General features: G+C 41.2%; 1 protein-coding gene across 1 annotated transcript in view; it reads right to left on the reverse strand.

Annotated features, from left to right (window-relative positions):
• Window positions 1–21576, reverse strand: part of stx7l (syntaxin 7-like) — a 45349-nt gene that overhangs the window by 12748 nt on the left and 11025 nt on the right. Inside the window, exons 2-6 of the mRNA XM_059981578.1 lie at window positions 16094–16265; window positions 14716–14785; window positions 13192–13282; window positions 12783–12920; window positions 1574–1623 (exon numbers count right to left, since the gene is read on the reverse strand). Of these exons, the coding sequence (XP_059837561.1) occupies window positions 1574–1623; window positions 12783–12920; window positions 13192–13282; window positions 14716–14785; window positions 16094–16193 (449 nt within the window). The 5' untranslated portion in view covers window positions 16194–16265. The remainder of the gene's footprint in view (window positions 1–1573; window positions 1624–12782; window positions 12921–13191; window positions 13283–14715; window positions 14786–16093; window positions 16266–21576) is intronic.

A 21576-nucleotide genomic window follows, 5' to 3' on the forward strand; every position in this document is an offset into this window, starting at 1 on the left:
CATAACCTGAAAGGCTGCTCAGCAAGGAAGAAGCCACTGCTCCAAAACCGCCATAAAAAAGCCAGACTACAGTTTGCAAGTGCACATGGGCACAAAGATCTTACTTTTTGGAGAAATGTCCTCTAGTCCGATGAAACAAAAATTGAACTGTTTGGCCATAATGACCATCATTATGTCTGGAGGTAAAAGGGTGAGGTTTGCAAGCCGAAGAATACCATCCCAACCGTGAAGCATGGGGGAGGCAGCATCATGTCCTGGGGGTGCTTTGCTGCAGGAGGGACTGGTGCACTTCACAAAACAGATGGCATCATGAGGAAGGAAAATTATGTGGATATATTGAAGCAACATCTCAAGACCTCAGCCAGGAAGTTAAAGCACGGTCACAAATGGACATTTGTGGACAAATTCTAAATGGACAATGACCCCCAAGCATAGCTCCAAAGTTGTGGCAAAATTGATTAAGGACAACAAAGTCAAGGTACTGGAGTGGCCATCACAAAGCCCTGACCTCAATCCAATAGAAAATTTGTGGGCAGAACTGAAAAAGTGTGTGCAGGCAAGGAGGCCTTCAAACCTGACTCAGTTGCACCAGTTCTATCTGGAGGAATGGAACAAAATTCCAGCAACTTACTGTGAGAAGCTTGTGAAAGGCTACCCAAAACGTTTGACCCAAGTTAAACAATTTAAAGGCAATGCTACCAAATACTAACAAAGTGTATGTAAATTTCTCACCTACTGGGAAAGTGATGAAAGAAATAAAAGCTGAAATAAATCATTCTCTCTACTATTATTCTGACATTTCACCTTCTTAAAATAGTGATCCTAACTGACCTAAGACAGGGAATGTTTTCTAGGATTAAATGTCAGGAATTGTGAAAAACTGAGTTTAAATATATTTGGCTAAGGTGTATGTAAACTTCTGACTTCAATTATACATGTTCAGCACAGCACCGTGGCCTGAAAGGTCTGTATTGCGCTGAAGGTTTTCTATGTTTCTATTAGATTTAACTGAATGAGTAAACTCCTGAAGTTGCTATCAGATTTCCACTATAAAGGCAACAGGCGATTGCTTCAGTTATACTATTCCATTAAAAATTTCAAGCCTAACTATCAATATAGTCAATGTTAATGCTCTATATCAACAGGAATGCCAAGTCTGAGTCTTGCTTCAAGGCTCATGTACAAAAACCTACAATGTGTGCCTAATAACTGATTTCAAGCTGTACTGGGTCAAATGGACACCATATTTATAAAGGTGAGCAATCCAAATTGAAATTTAAGCAAAACTTTAAACTTCCATGCATGAATGGCAAACTATTTATTTTAATTTCAACAATTTCTGTCAATATACATTAATAATGAAATTTTGCAGCAAAAGACCCCTTACAAATATGTAAAACCTACCATCTTAAGTAGACATTTTTCAGTGCAAAGTAATAAGCTGGCCAAAGCTACTCTCAACTAGTAATACTGCTTTCAACATAGTACAGTTAGTGCTCATCACTTGAATTAAATCAATATGCTTCGATTGATTACTGGAAGAAACTATTGTGCAACTGAACTTAATATTTACCTTTCGAGAGACAGCAGAGCTTCTCCTTTTTGACTTTCAGGCACACCTGTCTGAAAGAGAAGTAAAGGTTAATGTATGGGGTGGGGAGAGAAGGTAACAAACATGCAACAAAATATGCAAACTGCTTCGTACCAAGATATAGCTATACAGAAAAGTTGTTTCATTTAAATAATCCATCTCTTTCGTGCATCTACGATTTTAATTTATTCTAATTATCCCCAAATCAAAGAAACAAAAACATAAAAAAGATTTTGTTCCAGAAAATGTTTCTATTATGTTTTTTTTTTAAAAAGTCGAATGAAATCGAGTGAATAAATAGGCAAAGTGAATGGGCAAAGATCTAGCAAATGCAGTATAATATGGGAAAACGTGAAATTTTCCATTTTGCAGGACTTTTTTTTAAATGGTGCAAAAACACATAGCTCTAAAATGCAGAGGGACCTGGGTATCTGTGGGACCCACGAATGGGTAATACCAATAAAATATTCCAAAATCCAATGAATGTTATACTTACTATAAGCAGATTGAACACAAAACCAAGCAGATTATTTTTCAATTGTATATGGGCATTGGCAACAACACACCTGCAGTAATCTCCCTATTTAAGGAAAATCTTCAATTTATTGGAAACTGTTTAGGGACTATACACTACACAAATAGAGTGGACAGGTAATTTCTGAGGAAAGGGTGGCTGAGCTAGGTTTACATTCACTGGAGTTTAGAAGAATGGCTGAAACCTACAAGATACTTAAGTATCTTGTCAGGGTTGATGTGCAGAGGATGTGTTGTGTAAGAATCTAGAACTAGGGTCATTATTTAAAATTAAAGAATCACCCATTTAAGACAAAGAGAAATGAAAAAAAAAGGTTGTACCTCTTTGGACCTTTTTTCCTTAAAGCAGTGAAATCAATCTTGAATATAAGGCAGGGGTGCAGAGGCACTTGATAAGCATGGGGTGAGGGAATTGGTGGGAGGTATCCTTCCCATGGGAAGTCTGAATGTAGAGTTAAGGGTAGAATTAAATTAGTCCTAAATTTTTAATAGCAATGCCTTCTCAAGTGCACTTAATAATTATATTAATTAGAAGTAGAAAGCCTCAATTTGTGAAGGACCACTAGCACTGTGGGTGATGCAGTATATAATAATCACTTCCCTTGATTCCCTAACTCATCCTTCTGTATACTGCACCACTCCCATTCAGTGCTATAAAGAACTCGAATTGATTCCAAATCTTATGAAATTCATCATGAACTCAGTGTAAAGTCATCTCTATGTCCGTGACAATTCCTGTTTCTGTATGATTTCTGTTGCAGTGAGAAATTGTGAGAAAGTTCCCACAATATCTACCTTATCAAATATCTCAGGATCTAATGGTTTTCAGTTTCAACAGGTATCAAAAAAGGTCAAGTGGTCATTATTTCTGTTTCCAGGCCAGTTTCTTCCATGAATTTTGCCAGTTATTTTTCTTATAAATCTACACAACCTCTCGAGAAATGTTTTCTCAGCTTCTATTCCAGCTGGCATGCTTCAATTGTCAGTAACGGGTTCTTGGAAATAACCTGAAACTCACTAACACAAAAGTAAAATACTGCAGGTGGTGCAAATTTTTAATAAAAACAAAAATGCTAAAAAGGCTTGGCAGATCAGATACATTTGAACTTGAAACACCAGTGGCCTGTTGAACATATCCAATATTTTCTGTTTTTGTTTTAGAAGTAAACTATTCGGGTTAGGCCAATCTCCAACATTCTGATAAGCCCTTCTTCAATCAAGTCAGTAGTACATGGACCAAAAGCTCATCTTTTCTCAGTTATCAAATAAGGGTACATATTCTGCTCAGTTTTTCATACATTTTAATCTGGGACTATTAATCTTAGCCCATGACAACACAATCACAACTTTACAATTCTACAAATTAGATGTTTCACTTGATACTAACCGTGGTCAAAGATGAAGAGAGCAGAAACATCTAATACTGAAGAGAGTATCATTAATTCAAAGTAAATTTATTATCAAAGTATGTATGTTATCATATGCTAAATTAAGATTAATTTTTGCAGGCATTTCAGAAAAAAAGAAATACAATCAAATTTTACAATAAACTATACATAAGGACTGATAAATTACCAATAAGAAAAGGGAAACAAACTGACTGAAAATAAAAATAATACTGAGAACATGGGTTGTAAAGCGTTGTAAAGGTCATAGAATCAGTTCAGAGATGTGTTGAGTGAAGTGATGGTTGCCGGGTAAAAATAGACCCTAAATGCATTGGTGTGGAACCCCAGGCTGCTGTAGCTCCTATTCAATGGTAGTAATGAGAAGAGAGCATGGCCTGGATAGTGGGGACTTTGATGATAGATGCTCTTACTTGCAGCAGTGCTCGATGCACATGCACCCAACTGTAGGGAGGGCTTTGCCTGTGATTCCAACTACTGTTCCTGGGCGCTTTCAGTGGTGCTTCCACAACAGGCTGTGATGCAACCAATTAGCTTACTTTCAACTGTTCATCTATGGAAATTAGTCAAAGTTCTTAATGACATGCTGAATCTACACTGTTACGTACCCCATAACTGGGTGTCTTAACAGCAAAGATAGAAGTATCCGTCGGAGTCTGGTGATACTATTTTCAACAATATTTATTAGCAAAAATATACAAAATAATATCAATGTAAATATACAGAGAATAAACGTTAGCAATACTAAACCTAAAAGTGCGGGTATAATAATAATCACTAATGAAACAAGCTCTATCGTTGTCTACGGGATAATGAATTGTCAGATGGAAATATAAAGTTCAGTTCAGTTCATGCAGGTTGCGGTAGTTGTTTGTCGTGAGAGAGAGAGAGAGAGAGAGAGAGAGAGAGAGAGAGAACGTGTGAACAGTAACAGCTATTATCTTGCCAACCTTCTTTTACGATTTTGATCTGTCGATGCATTGTTGTTGTGGCCATTCACGTATGACCCCTCCGTCCTTTAGCTAGACTGTTCTTCTGTGGTGGACTCATCACCCAGGCAAGGGTGGACACACATACAAGCCCCCACCAGTCTCGCTACAAAACACTGAGAGTTAAAAGTTACCGACCCTTCGTTCGGTCTCCGGTCTCCCACCCTGTCTCGTAGGATCCTGATGCTCACTAGCATTTCTCCTGGTGCGTCTGAGGGGTGTTACCCCAGACCTCACTTTTATCCCCACTCACGGGGTCTCAGGTGTCAATCAGGTTAGGGTGATGTAACTCATCAGATCAGCCCACTCTGGTTGCCCCCTGAGGGGTTTCAATGAATAGAACAGTACCAAGTAAACAATCCTTCTCCAAAAGACAATAGCAGTAATCAATGGTAATCCTACTTTTGTTAGTAGGAGCCATTCCACCATGGGGTACCTTTTAGCTGTGTCTCTCTCTCATTAACTTTCATGAGCTGTTATCAATAACAACTGCCCTGGCAGATTTCCTTTGTCTCTCTTACTTCCTTGATAACAGCATCGAAATAGTAGTGATTTGCGATTCTCCAAAGGGGGGGGGGGCATGGGTGATTTTGCACCCTTCTGCCCATCAGAGTTGTTCATCCTTCGTAACAACACAAAATTCTAATAGGCACAGTAGTGCCTTCATGGCACTTACAGTATGTGCTGTTCATAGGAGAGATCCTCTGAAACGTTAATGCAAAAAGAATTTAAAGTTACTGACCTTCCCCACCTCTATTACCCTTATAAGGATGGCTCATGAACTTCCAGCTTCTTCCTCCTGTGCTCAGTAACACCCTTTGGTTTTAATGATGTTGAGTGAAAGGTTGTTGCTGTGGCACCACTCAACCACATATTCAGTTTCTCTCCGATTCATCACCTTTGATTCAGCCAAGAATCTTAACCATGACAGCATTGGAGCTGTACTAGGCCACAAAATCACAAGTAAGAAGTCAGTAGAGTAGGAGGATCAGCACATAGCCTTCGTACTTATATGCTGATAGTGATTGTGGAGGAGATATTGTTGCCAATCTGTACTAACTGGGATCTGCCAGTGAGGAAATTGAGGATGCAGTTGCACAGGGAGGCATTGAGGCCTAGGTCTTTGAGTTTAGTGATTAGTTTCGAGGGGATAATAGCGTTGAATGAAGAGCATCCTGAGATATGCATCTTCATTGACCAGGTGTTTCAGAGTTGAGTTACGAGGCAAAGAAATAGTATCTGCTGTAACAGTTGGCAAATTGGAGCAGATCCAGATCATTCCTCAGGCAGGAGTTGTTATGCTTCATCATCAACTGCTGGAAGCTCATCATAGTAGATGGAAGTGCTGCTGGGTGACTGAGGCAGATGATGGCATTCTTTTGGCACCAGTATGATTGATGCCTGCTTGAAGCAGGTGGGTACCCCAGACTGCTGAAGCAAGACATTGAAGATGTTGGTAAACACTCATGCCAGTTATTAGTGCAGGTCTTCAGTATCTGACCAGATGCTTACCATGGATTCACCCTCCTGAAGGGTGCTCTTACGTCGGCCTCAGAGACTAAGACCCCAGGGTCTTCAAAGGCCATTTATATGAATCAATGTACATCAATTGTAAGCATGATCTATACAGATATCTTGAGGAAAACTATTAAGATTTTCCAACTTGACTCCTGTTTTTTAAAATCTTTAACAACTAACAGAAAATTGCATTCACCTCAACAACATGGGAAAAAAACCTGTTACCTAAATACTCAAGGGACAGATCAGCCAATTAGTCCATTGAAGTAGTGGCAAACTTAATACCTTGGCACAAAACATCAATCTGAATATTTTGCTTGCTCCTGTGTTACTGAAGACAAGCGAGTTTTGTTTACACACTACTTATACCTTGTTTAAACAATAAACAGGTTGTCAAGTTTGGCAGAATTTGCATACAACAACTCACATCCCACTACATAGGGCAAAACACTTGTTTTTATTTTCTCCAGATTTCCAACACCTGCAGTTTTGATTTTCAAATTTTAAGTTTAGACTCCAAATACCTTTTTTAAAATGCTGTCACATTACTCATAAATCACTAAAATAGTTAGCTTTGATCACAAAAACAGAAAAGACACACAATTTATCCATACAATTTCCTTCTCCAAGTCTAGTTAACTATTGTTCAACCATTTTTGAATTTAGCACAACAAGACGCAAGTTGTGAAACTGATCATTCTGATACCCCCATCATTACTGGGTCTGGTCAACAGATAATACAGCACATCCACAAGGAAGCATTTGGCAGTAGTATAGTACTAAAAACAGGGGAGGCACATAGAGAATATAAAGAGTATTGGGAGGCACTAAAATGTAATTAGAAAGATAAAGATGCATCTCAAGATATCACTGGTAAAGAACATTATCGCAACACATCCATGTCACTGGCTTTCAAATGTGGAATGGAGGTCTAGATTCCGGGCTAACCTCTAATTCCCTCACATCCCTGTCCCTAAACCATAACCTGACACCTAGCTTCCCTAGTATCCACAAGAACCTTAAAATAAACTAAGTCTAAGCCACGACCTCATTGGAGAGGGCAGCTTGATGCTATGTTGACCAGAAGATATCACTGATATTCACAAAAGAGTAGACTTTATGGCTAGAGGATTCAGCAAAGGGAGAGATGAAATCCTCTGCAGGCTTCAATCAAAAAAGTACAGATAAATCCAGGGGGTTGGATAAAATTTATTCCGGGCTTCTATGGGAGCAAGGGGAATAGATTATTGGGGCTCTGAGAATCTTTACTCTTTATTGCCCACAAGTGAGGTAATGACTGAAGGACAGCAAACATGGCCCACTTTTTCAAGGTCAACAGACAAAAGGATTGATAATTACAGACCTATGAGCCTAACATAAATACTAGGGAAGTTACTAGAAAAAATTCTGAATGACAATAGTTATTACTTGGAAATAATAAAGAGTAGATTCTGTCTGACCAATCAGATTGTACTTTTGAAGAGACATTGACTCGGATAATACAGTGTACTTGGTTTAAATCAACTTCAATAAAGTCTTAGACAGGGTCAAAAGGTTACAGCCTATGATATTTAGGACAAGTTGGTAAACTTAATCTAAATTTGTTTGATATTGGGAGGCAGAAAGTTGTTTTTGTAATTGGATGCCTACGAATAATGGTGATCATAGGGATCAGTGCTGGTACCCTTACAATTTGTAATGTATCTGAATCATTTGAAATCAGATATAGAAGGCATTATCAGTAAGTTTGTAGATAACTCAAAAACTGCTGGAGCTGTTGAGTGTGTGTAGGGTAGTCTTGGTCAAATGAGCTGAGAAAAGGCAGATGGCATTTAATCCAGTAAACTGGAGGTGAAGCATTTTAATAGGACTAGGACATGAATGTTAGGATCCTAGGGCAAACTGAACAACGACAAATCCAAAAATTCTTGACGGCTGCAGGCAAGTAAATGTGGAGGTTTAAAAGGCATATGGATACTGGTCTTCAATTGGCAGGACAATAAATAAAAGATCAAGGAGACTATGTGTTGCATCCCCTTGTTGGCTCTTATTTAGGGATGTCGGGGAAGCAACATAAAAACAAGTCCGCACTCAGTATGCTGCAATGTTTCTGGCTGGAAAAGGCCAAGGCAGACACAGGCTGTCCAATTTGCGATATATTTACACATATTTACAGAAGCGATCCCATTCTGCAGCCAGCACTACCACACCACATATCACCTTTATCGCTCCTTTCACTTCAGTAAATATCCATTGTTTGTAATTCCTGTTGTGGCCTAGCTCCTTTAAATTATTTCCTGAGAGGCCAAGGTTGTAACATAACACAGCCTTACTCAAATTTTCTTATTTTGAAAGGATGGACCGAAGTTGTGTTTGCCCAGATTTTTGCAGTGCACAGGTCTTTTGCTTGTTACTTTGTTCTGTAGTGTGCTGCTGCTTTGCCAATTATCTCCTGCTTGGTACAACTGCTGCTGAGTGAGAATGGTTTTTTGAATGCTGTTGAGTTAGCTACTGTACAAGTACCTCGGTTAGATAAAGGAGTGTTCCAGCTAGACTGAGTAATCATTTCTTCCTATGGTTCGCACCTTACTTTTCCTTTATTATTTGAGGTTACCCAGGGTGGACACTAGTTCACTGGCGGGAATATGCATTTCAGGATTGCATGACCGTTCATCTGATGGCCTATGCTTCCTAAAGTTTTGCTTTTAAAGTTGCCTCCTGCCCGGTATACCTCAGGAGATAGGTAGGATAGACCAAAGGCAAGACAGGTATCCAGCTGTTGCTCAATTGCACGTTTGTTTAGATCTGCACTATTTGGGTATTGTTTAGATTAGCAGTCAGTGACCATACTCAGCTTGCAGTGGGGGGGGGGGGGGGGGTGGGGGAGGGAGAGAGAGAACATTAGTGAATTAGTTAAGTTCGGTGATTTACAGTGACTAAATTTAGGCACTTGTGTGGTGAGTCACATCTTAGTGCAGGGAACTGAGATGGGGTGTTTAAAAGTTCCGTGACCCATGATCCATTTACACTCAGGCCTAGTGAGTGGCTTTGTCATAGTTGGGGCATGATTTTCACTACAAGCCAGAGATGGTAGCTGCACCCTTGGATCAATCCCAGAGTAAGGACTAAATGAATTGCTTATCTCCGTTCTATATGGATTCCCCTTTAGTAAGAGACTATCCCCTCTGGTCTTACCCCAACAAATGAAACATCCTCTCCACAAACACTGTCAAGGTCTTTCAACACTGACTCCTCTTTCTTCAGAATTCCCGTGAGTACAGACCAAGAGCCAACAAATGCTCCTCAAATGAAAAGCCTTGCAATCTCAGAATCATGAACCCCCTTTGATTCCTCTCTAATGTCAGCATATGCTTTCTTAGATAAGTGGGCCAAAACTGCTCACAATACTCCAAATGAGGCCTCACCAGTGCTTTATAAAAGTCTCAACATTAAATTTTCTAGTCCTCTTGAAATGAATTATAATATTGCATTTGCTTTCCTCACCACAGACTTAACCTGCAAATTAACCTTTAGGAAATCCTGCATGAGGACTCCCAAGTCCCTTTGCACCTCAGTTTTTGAATTTTTTCTCCAATTAGAAAATAGTCTACACTTTCACAAAGTGCATGACCATACACTTCCCCAACACTGCATTCCATCTGCCGCTTCTTTTCCCATTCCAAGTCCTTCTGCAGCTGCTCTGCTTCCTCAACACTACCTGCCCCTTCACCTATCTTTATATATACTGCAACCTTGGCCACAAAGCCAACTCCATCATCCAAATCATTGACATAAAACAAAAATAATCGGTCCAAACACAGACTCCTTGGAACACCACTAGTCTCTGGCAGACAACCAGAAAATACTCCCTTTAATCCACCTTTTTGCCTCCTGCCAATTAGCTAATGTTCTTTCCATGCTAGTATTTTTCCTGTAATATTTGTAACTTGTTAAGCAGCCTCACGTGCGGCACCATGTCAAAAGCCTTCTGAAAATTCAAGCACACAACATCAACCTGTTCTCCTTTGTCTATCCTGCTTGTTATTTCTTCATAAAATTCCAACAGATTTGTCAGGCAAGATTTTCCCTTAAGAAAACCATGCTGACTTCAGCCTCTTTATCATGAGCTCCAAGTACCCTGAAATCACATCCTTAACAATTGACTCCAACATCTTCCCAGCCACAGAAGTCAGACTAACTGGCCTATAATTTTCCTTCTTTATGACTTTTTAAAAAGCTTCCCAATCCTCTAACTTCCCACTAATCTTTGCTTTATTATATGCCCTCTCTCCGGCTTCTACATTGGCTTTGACTTGTTGGCCATAGTTGCGTCATCCTGTCTTTAGAATACTATCTCTTTAGGGTGTATTTATTCTCTGCCTTCCAAGCTGCTCCCTAAAGCTCTACACATTGCTGCTCTGTTGATATCCCTTCTAGTGTTCCCTTTAAATCCAATTTGGCCAGCTCCACTCTCATGCCTCTGTACTTGAAACATAGAAAATAGGTGCAGGAGTAGGCCATTCGGCCTTACGAGTCTGCACCGCCATTCAGTATGATCATGGCTGATCATCCAACTCAGAACCCTGTATCTGCTTTCTCTCCATACCCCCGATCCCTTTAGTCACAAGGGCCATATCTGACCTCCTCTTAAATATAGCCAATGAACCAGCCTCAATTGCTTCCTGTGGCAGAGAATTCCACAGATTCGCCACTCTCTGTGTGAAGAAGTTTCTCCTCATCTCGGTCCTAAAAGGCTTCCCCTTTATCCTTAAACTATGACCCCTCGTTCTGGACTTCCCCAACATCGGAAACAATCTTTCTGCATCTAGCCTGTCCTGAAGTACTTTACTCCACTGAAGTACTGATACATCTGACTTTAGCTTCTCCTTCTCAAATTTCAGGGTGAATTTGATCATATGATGATCAATTCTGGTTCATTGCACAACATCCAATCCTTAACAGCTGATCCCCTAGTGGACACAACCACAAGCTGCTCTAAAACGCCATTTCTTCTGCATTCTACAAATTCCTCCTCTTGGGATCTAGCACAACCTGATTTTTCCAATTTACCTGCATATTAAAATCCCTCATGACTATTGTAACATTTCCCTTTTAACATGCAGTTGTTGTACTTTGTAGACCACATCTTTGCTACTGTTCAGAGATCTGTATACAATTCTCATCATGGTCTTTTTACCCTTGCAATTTCTTGATTTACTCACTATTCTACACCTTCTGTTCCTACATCACCTCTTTCTAATGAATTGCATTCAGTTTTTAGCAACAGAGCCACGGCACCCACTCTGCCTACCCACCTGTCCTTTTGATACAATGTGTACCTTTGTACGTTAAAGTCCCAGCCACAATTCAATGATGCTCACATCATACATGCCAATCTAACTGTGCTATAAAATCATCCACTTTATTCCGTATACGGTGTGCATTCTAACATAACACCTTCCGTCCTGTATTTATCATCCTTTTCAATTTTGTCCCCCTTTTACATTGCAACTCATTCCATTGATTGTAATTTTGCCTCATCATTAACCTCTCATTGCTAGCCATCTCACTACTAACTACCTGTTCGTAAGCCAACTACGCCATCCTCAGCTCAATTAGTCTGGCTTCTATCCACCTGCCAAATTAGTTTAAACCTTCCCAAGCAACACCAGCAAACCTGCCTGAAAGGATATTGGTGCCCCTTGGGTTGGGTCGTACCTTTCCCAGATGAGATCCAGAAATCTGAACCCCTGCCCCTGCACCAGTTCCTTAGCCACGTATTTATGTGCCAAGTGCACTTATTCTTACCCTCACTGGCAAGTGGCACAGGCAGCAATCCAGAGATTACTACCCTTAACATCCTGTTATTCAGCTTTCTACCTAGCTCCTTAAAATCTCTTTTCAGAACCACCTCACCTTTCCTACTTCTGTCATTGGTGCCAATATGTACCAAGACTTCTAGCTGCTCTCCCTCTCTCTTCAGAATACTGTGGACCTAATCTGAGACATCCCTGAGCCTGGCACCTTGGAGACAACATACCATCTGGGTAACTCTCACATCCACAGAATCCTATCTCTATCCTTCTAACTATGGAATCTCCTGTCACTACTGCAGACTTCTTCACCCACAGCGCCAGAGACCTGGTTGTTATAGCAACCGCCCCCCAGTAGGTCATCCCTTCAACAGTACCTAAAAGTGGTATACATATTATTAAGGGGAATGGCCGCAGGGGTACTCTGCACTGGCTGCTGATTTCCCTTCCTCTTGAGTTACCTGCCTCCTGCAATTTAGGGGTGACAGCTCCATGCAGCTATCTATCACTTCCCCAATCTCCCGTATGAGTTGAAGGTCATCGAGCTGTAACTCCAGTTCCTCAACACTTTCTCTGAGGAGCTGCACCTGCTGCAGATGTGGTTATCCAAGAGACTTTGATAGTAAATACACTTTGAATTTTTTTGTACAGTAGAGAAATCAATTGAGAAGTCAAACTGTATATTCATTGAACTAAAACATAACCTAAAGATTTGTACAATTCATCTTCAGGGCAATGAGCATTTCATGCATTGAGACTAATGAATTACACATTTTTTCCCAACAACTGTTAACAGTACAGTTGTTCTGCTAGTTTCTGAATTAATGATACAACAGCTCAGGGTAAGATTGTGTTGAATAATCCATAAATAAATCCAAATGTAATCAAAATTTATTTCCTTAATTAGTTTCAATGATAAATGGATACTTACAGACAGATGCGAACCAGCACGTACTCTTGCTACAAATTCTTTTTCCTTTTCTGCAACCTCTCTTTGGATTCTTTGGAAATTAGTCAATGCACTGGTGAATTCAGCAACCAAACGATCCTTCTGTAGCTTTCTTTGTCGCTAAGACATAAACAAGCACATTATTAAGAAATCTCCATTTTGCAAATAAAAAGTTAATTGTACATAATTATTGACTTCCAAATTTGATTGAAATTATTACAATATTATGTAGGGCTATAGTTTTGGGAATATTCAGTTAACTTTTTAATAAAATCTTTACTATTAATTTTCATTAGAAAAACTCGGAACCAAGACAGTTTGCTAAATTGTTTAAAATTCATAGACTTTGGCAGACTTTTTTTTAAATGTGAGAAAGAAACTCAGAACTCACCTGTTCACTTACAGCTGCTAATGATCCAAATTCCTTTATGTACTTCTCAGTTTCTTTAGCCAGATGATTGACTAACTGTTGCTTCTGCTGACTAGTAGCGAAAGAAGATATTAAATGCTAAGTAGCATTGTAATAACTATCAGCAGAAATCTTAGAGAGCAGTTAGATATTGGCAGTTCTGCAAAAACTAGTTAGACCAAAACATTAAATGATCAGCGCTGCAAAGCAAATTACATGCTGCTCGCATACCCAGATCTAAAGCTGCACTGTATGTACAAGTTTATTGTGGTATTATTCTTGATTGCTGAATGTCAGAAGGAAAATTAGTCTACTGTCCTTGAATGATTGAGCATTGGCTAGTACTAATGTGGAACAACTATTACCTGCAACAGAAGGCACAGCCTCCATGTCTTTTTGCTTTGGGTAAGCTTCCTTCTTGGAGAAGAAAAATGAGCTTTACACTTGGAACTGGTCACCTCCTTCTAACTGAATGAGTGCCATCAATGAAGCAGTCAATGCTTGCACTGAAGATTATCAAAGACTCCTGCAAGATTATTTTGTGAAAACAATGACTGGCTATCAACATACATCTTCCATGCATTTGCACAACACCGATCTTTAGAAGGCATTGCCTTAGACCTCAGCTGTGCTAGGCTTGACTAGCAACGAACACACAAATAGTACCTTAATGACATTCTCAAATTCTCTCCGGCATTTAACTCTTATAGCCATGATTCTTAAAGGTTAATTAACCCAAGCAGAATAACTAACATGCAGGTTACATTATGGTAGTCATACTTTATCTGAAAGCTGCTCATGTGATAGGATCATCAAAATGGCTAACTTTGAGACCTAACTTTACTCCTGGAGCTCCTCCCCCATTTTCTTCCTTCCACGGTCTTCTGTCCTCACCTGTCAGACTCCCCCTTTTCCAGCCCTGTATCTCCTTTACCAGTCAAATTCCCAGCTATTTACTTCATCCCTCCCCCTCCCAGTTTCACCTATCACCTTGTGTTTTTCTCCTCTCCCCCATTTTTTAAATCTACTCCTCAGCTTTTCTTCTCCAGTCCTGCCAAAGGAGTTCAACCTGAAACACTGACTGTACTTCCCCCCCCCCCCACCCCTCTAGATGCTGCCTGGTCTACTGAGTTCCTCCGGAATTTTGTGTGTTGCTATATTATTCCTTACATCTTCAACTCTAAAGCACATGTGATCAGGAACAATTTATAGCCATGATTCTTCAAATACCACGAAGAATGCAACCAGACATGCCCTATTCTGTCTGCATTGAAGGATTAAGAGTATTGTCACTGTGAAAATGGACTACAAAGTTAACAATCTGAACCGGAAGTTATAAGGAAGTCACAATGTCTGGAATTAAAAACCTCTTCCCTTTGTAATTTAGATTCTCTTGAGTTAATACTCATGTATTACTTACAAAACAACCAATGGAAATAGCTTTATCCCTCCACAAATTACAGGTGAAAAAGTTACAATCCAATAGTATTTACATAGCATACTCACAGCTGATGTCTAAGTTCTGCATTATCCTGAGGCTTTCCTAGTTGGTTTAAAATCCTTTGGATTTCTGCAGCTGAAATGAAAAGTTATAAAATGATTCATTAAAGCAATAAATTTTCAGCAAATGAAAGGCATACAGGCTGATTTAGATTTGAGGTAGATAGAGTTAATAGATTTCTAAGTGCATACATGCAACACGCAAACCAAACGTTGATATGTTCACTGTCTTAAGCACTTTCCTCTTATCTAGCAACTTTTCTACCTTGGCTTTGTCTAACAAAATCTGTAGCATTTATTAAAGCATAAGCAACAAAAAGATTCTACACATTAACTATTCAATGTTTATAGCACAAGCAAGTGTAAAGCAGAAGATAAAAATTTAAGTTGTACAAAAAAAATTGTGTAACATAGATGAGGTTGATGTAGACAGATGACACCAAAATTAAAAAAAATCTACAGCACCAGCGTTCTTCAAAGTAGAAAGCTACTTTTCTAAAATCATATGTTTCATGACAGTATAGTATAATACATGCATGCACTCCTGAATTTAGTAGCACTGAACTCAATGCAGTGATATAGCAAAAGAGATTATGCCTCACAATGCAGCAATCAGGTTTGATCCTGAACTCCTTTGCCATCATTTTGGTGTGTGTGCCCTTTCCCAATGACAGCATAGGTTTCCTCCCACACCCGAAACACTTAATTGATTGCTATAAGTTGCCACTAGAGTAGTGTGGATGGTCACATTTATGATAACATAAGAATAGGTGATACAGAGGATTAACATGCATACCAGGACTGCTCTGTGTGCTTGCATTGACGCAAGAGCCTCGCGTTGACCTCCCACGGCATAAGGAAATGTGGACATAACATTTGCAACCATTTTCATTGATGACTATTAATCAGGTACAGCAAATTCACACTACTGTTGTCATTTCAAAGGTGCATTTGTTGGTGAGAACTGCCTCTGCCCCAACTCAGATATTCTACATGTGATCCACATACAAAATTAAATGCAAGAGAATTAGCCCACTTTAGAAGGACAGATGCCTCTATATATACAGCCAGACATTGAATTCACTTACAGGGTTTCCATTAAAACAGGAAATAATATATTCAATTAAATTTCTTAGGTGAATGATAAGAGATCCTTTGATCAAGTCTATTCTGACAAAGTCCTATAGTGTCTATTAGTAGGCCTGTGCTCAACTTTGATTCTTATTTAAATTTTTATAAACTCAAATCCAAGTATTTATAACAAGCTAAAACTAAGTAATATTTGCCACTGTACTGCAGTCCATTCATTCATAACTAAATTATACTGGTAGATTTTTGTTTTGGGAATATACAAGTTGTTCACCAGAAAATCCATTTAACTTACAATGCTGTCCAATTTTCTGAATGTTGGAAGTTATTGCTCTTGAAAGCTGTTCTGGATCTTCATTAACCAAGTAGTTGGCCTCTCTTCGCTCATAAGACATGGCTGATAAGTTTACTGAAAGTTGACCAGCATCAGGAAGTAATGCAATTTTCTTGCAGTGCTTGCTTGTGGCCTGTTAAAAATAAACCAAAATAAATATAAATATATAAAAAATTTAAAACAATAGCTGCAGAATAGGTGCTTTTATCTGTAAAGAACTAGAAATAAAGAGTCAGACACAGGATAGTTATTAACAAATTCAATAAAAATACTTGAGCTGAATGCTATTGATGCATTTAAACTAAAGCTACATAAGGGAATGACTAGTACAACAATACATTGAGAACCAAATGAAGCAAGATGAGCAAATTTGTATGAGCATTAGCCTGGCAAATTCACCCTTGACTTGACGCATTTTCTCTATTGCACCTTCTAGATTTCATGTTTTTCCACATTTCTGGCTTTGTCCTAAATTGCCGTAAGGCTAAGTGGCATATTCTCTATCCACAGAGTTAGTAATATTTTCATTTATAGAATCACTCCAGATCATTATTTTGTAGTCACAGGGGATTTCCTTGGTGGCGAGCAAAAAGCAGCTGTTTCCTTAAACTTGGTTACAAGTAATTCTACCTTACCCAAGTGTATCTGGCAACTATTTATGCAATTCTGACTTTTAAGTTGAATGTATTAAATAACTTGGATAACAGCTATATCCTTTTGAACATGAAGCTTCATAAAATTACTTAAGACAATCTTTCACTTAATTATGAGTAGATCCAATAAAATACCGCTTGAAGAAAAAGAACTTGTATCTATACTCTTCTTATTAAAGAATATCTTCTCAGAACAGAATTTCTTCATACATTAATCCAATTACAATAGAACAAGAATCTAGACCTGAGCTGCATCACTACTGGATTCACAATTGAGCCCAATGTCAAAGTACTAAGGTGTTGAATAGAGGGGCTGATTGCTGCTCACACCTAGCCTCCAATCCTAATGATCTTCCAATTTAGTGCAGCTCATTCAGTCCGCAAAAAGAGTTGTCTCTACTGTATTAGAAAAGCAAAATGCAAACTAAGTGCAGAATAGCTCTATTCAGTCTGCAAGGGTAACCTTATGTTTCCAATTGCCCTTCACCTTATTTCTCCCTCTCACTCCAGTCTTTCTGTTCTAATAAAATTCAACACCAAGCTGGAGGAACAATATCTCATCTTTTAACTAGTCACACTGCAGCCGTCAAGAATCATACTGAAGACAACAATTTCAGAAAATAAAGCTTTTCTTGTTTGTCTCAGAACTGAGTGGTTCTGATGCATGGTTATTTATTGGGAAACTGCTTTGTTCCCATCTCTCTACAGTTGTCATCTGATCCACTAAACATCACTAGAATTTTCCCATGTTTTACATTTCTGGCAACTCTGTTTTACACCAAAAGATAAAATATAAAGGCAAGTTAGCCAATAATATATTTTTTTAAAAAAGGCAAAATTGAACATTGGACCACTGTAAATAATGCAGAAGAACTAGAAATGGGAACAAATGAAAGGCTGATAAACTGAACAAGTATCTGTGGAAAACACCAGCAATGTGCCAGAATTTCGAGAGTTAGATTCAGAAGTGTAGTCATTAATACGAAGAATGAGCTTGGGAAGCCTAAAGATCTGAAAGTGGATAGGTTGCCTGCAGCTGAAGGGATTGTGGAAGCATTAGTAATGATCAATTAGGAATCACTCAGGAATGTGTCCAGACAGAAAATGACAGATGTCACTTCTCTCTAAGAAGGGATAAAGGCAAAATGCAAAGACAGGAAATTATAGACTAGGTTAGTCTAACTTCAGTGCTTGGTAAAATTTTATAGTCCTGTGGTGACCCACTTTCTGCGCAGGCGAACCTGCTCACAAATAGCCAGCACGCGGAGGGAGACTTTGGTAATGCACCTCTGATGTCATTTCCGCCCGGAGAGGGCGAGCGCTAGGGATTTAAATGCCAGTGCCGCGAAGTTTGAATAAACTAGTCTCGAAATGACTTACCAACTGCGTGTCGTTATTTCAGCGCTGTGTGTAGCACATCGCTACATCAGTGACCCCGACGGTCCAAACAGGATTTGGACCAAAGATGACCGACTCTTCATCTGTTCACACAGTTTCGCTAAAACTACCAACTTTCTGGACGCTGCGACCACGTGTGTGGTTTAGCCAAGCAGAAGCCCAGTTCCGGATTCAGCAGATATCCTCTGATTCCACGCGTTACTACCACGTGGTGAGTGCCCCTGACCAGGAGACGGCTGCTCAGGTTGCGGATTTCATACAGTCGCCCCCGGAAGAAGGCAAATATGAAGCATTCAAGGCGCTGCTCATTGGGATCTTTGGCCTCTCACGGCATGAGCAGGGTGCCCGCCTGCTTCACCTGGATGGTTTGGGAGACAGACTGCCATCAGCATGCTGTCCCTGGCTGACGGACACAAGCCCTGCCTCATGTTCGAGCAAGCGGTCCTAGAGCGACTGCCCGAGGACATACATCTGCTGCTAGCCGATGCAGATTTCAGCGACCCCCAGAAGATGGCGGCCCGGCCAGATGTGCTGTGGAAAGCCAAGAGGGAGGGCGTGGCATCCGTCCATCAGATTACCAGGCCACGCGCCCAACAACAGACCAGACCAGGCCCGGCAGGGGGGCGTACACAACACAGAGGCAGGAGTGAGGAGGCCAGTGAACAGTGGTGTTTCTGCCACCAGTGGTGGGGCACAAAAACCTGCCGTTGTTGCCCGCCCTGCAAGGGCCAGGGCCAGCTGCTGCTAATGACTGTGGCGGCTGGCCACCAGGACAGCCTCTTGTACGTCTGGGACAAACAGTCCGGACGCTGCTTCTTGGTTGACACCGGAGTGGAGATCAGCGTCTTGCCCCCGATGGGGTACGATACCCACAACAGGAAGCCAGGACCCACCCTGAGGGCTGCAAATGGCAACACGATATGGACCTATGGCACTCACACAGTGTAGCTGCAGTTCGGTGCCAGCTGGTTCACGTGGAACTTCACACTGGCCGCAGTGGCCCAACCACTCCTGGGAGCGGACTTCTTGCAAGCTCACAGCCTGCTGGTCGACTTGCAAGGAAAAAGACTGGTACATGCCGAGACTTCCCAGACATTCTCCCTGGGTGAAGCCAAGTTGCCGGCCCCACACCTGGACTCCATCACACTGTCGGACGACAAATTCACCAGAATCCTGGTGGACTTTTCTGGCGCCGCAGTTCACGGGTGCCATCTATCAGGACAACCGTCCGGCTGGTCTCCAGCAAGTTTGTGTGGCACAGACTTCGCAAGCAGGTCAGTGAATGGGCCAGAATGTGCGCGCAGTGCCGAACAGCCAAAGTGCAGCAGCACACTAAAGCCCCACCGCAGCAGTTCGAACCCAGCCACCAGAGGTTCGACCACATTCATGTGGATATCGTGGGCCCCCTACCAGTGTCCCGAGGAGTGCAGTAGCTCCTAACTATAGTGGACTGGTTCGCGAGGTGGCCAGAGGCAGTTCCGCTCACCGATACATCTGCCGATTCCTGTGCCCGAGCACTGATCGCAACCTGGGTAGCACGCTTCAGGGTACCAGTCCACATTACCTCCGACAGAGGCGCCCAGTTCATCTCCAGCCTGTGGTCGGCTGTGGCCAGCCTGTTGGGAACACAGCTACACCACACTACTGCCTTACCACTCACAGTCGAACAGACTAGTGGAACACTTCCACCGTTACTTGAAGTCAGCTCTTATGGCCCGCCTGAGAGGACCTAACTGGGTGGACAAGCTTCCCTGGGTTCTGCTTGGAATTTGTACAGTGCCCGAAGAGGATCTGCACGCCTCGTCGGCCGAGTTGGTGTACGGCGCACCCCTGGCCGTCCCGGGAGGGTTCATACCAGTCCCAAGGGAGCAAGAGGAAGAACCCGCTGCAGTCCTGGACAGGCTATGCGAAAGGCTTGGCAACCTGGCCCCCATACCAACTTCACAGCACGGACAGACCCCGACCCATGTACCCAAAGACCTGCAGAACTGTAAGTTTGTGTTTGTACGAAGGGGCGGACACTGGGCACCGATACAGCGGCTGTACGAGGAGCCATTCAAGGTGATCAACACCAACGGATCCACGTACGTTCTGGACATTGAAGGGAAGAGGAGGTTTTCACGGTGGATCGACTCAAACCAGCCCATGTGGACGGCGCAGCCGGTCGAGGTTCAGGCACCGTGATGCAGAGGCAGACCTCCCAAACAGAGGCTGATCCAGACTGTGGACATTGGGGGGTGTATCGCCGGTTCTGAGGGGGGGGGGGGTTATGTGGCGACCCACTTTCTGCGCAGGCGAACTGGCTCACAAGTAGCCAGCGCACGGGGGGAGACTTTAGTAATGCACCTCTGACATCATTTCCACCCAGAGAGGGTGGGTGTTAGGGAGTTAAATGCCAGCGCCGCAAAGTTTGAATAAACTAGTCTCGAAACAACTTACCAACTGCGTGTCATTATTTCAGCGCTTTGTGTAGCACATCACTACAGTCCATTATTAAAGATGACATTTCAGGTACTTGTAAGTACATGATAAAATAGGCCAGTCAGTAGGGTTTCCATAAGGGAAGATGTTGCCTGAAAAATCTGTTGGAATTCTTTGGGGAAGTAACAGGAGAGTCACTGGCTGTTGTTTATGTGGATTTTCAAAGCCTCTGACAAGGTGCCAGACAGATTCACTGGTGGAAGGAAAGGAGTAATAGGGGTTTTTTCTGGTTGGCTGACAATTACTACCGATGTTCTGCAGAGCTCAGTGTTGGATCAACTAATTTTTTCAGTTATATGTTAATATTCTGGATGATGGAATTGGTTAGTTTCTGGCCTAGTTGTAGGTGATACAAAGATGAGTGGAGGGGCAGATAGTGTTGAGGAAGGAGGTTGCCTAAAGGACTTGGACAGATTGGGAGAATGGCCAAAAGAGTGGCAGATGGAATACACTGTACAGAACTGTATAGGCATGCACATTGGCAGAAGGAATAAAGGCATAGGTTGTTTTATCAACACACACAAAATGCTGGAGGAACTCAGCAGGTCAGGAAGCATCTACAGAAATGAGTACAGTTGACATTTTGGGCTGAGACCCTTTATCAGGATTGGAAAAAAAAAGTCCTGATGAAAGGTCTCAGCCCAAAACATCTTTTCCATAGATGCTGCCTGGACTGCTGAGTTCCTTCAGCATTTTAAGTATGTTGCTTGTATTTTCAGCATCTGCAGGTGCTCTCTCATTTGTGAAGAGACGGTTTTATATTTGGCTGGTGATAGAATTTAGAATTTGGAAGTGATAATGACTTGAGAGTTCCAGTGTAGGATTCCTTAAAGGATAACTTGCAGGTTGAGTCAGTGGTGAGGAAGGCAAGTAAAATATTCATTTCAAGAGGACGAGAATATAAAAACAAGA

Source organism: Hypanus sabinus, chromosome 10 (genome assembly GCF_030144855.1).
Source record: "Hypanus sabinus isolate sHypSab1 chromosome 10, sHypSab1.hap1, whole genome shotgun sequence".
NCBI lineage: Eukaryota > Metazoa > Chordata > Chondrichthyes > Myliobatiformes > Dasyatidae > Hypanus > Hypanus sabinus.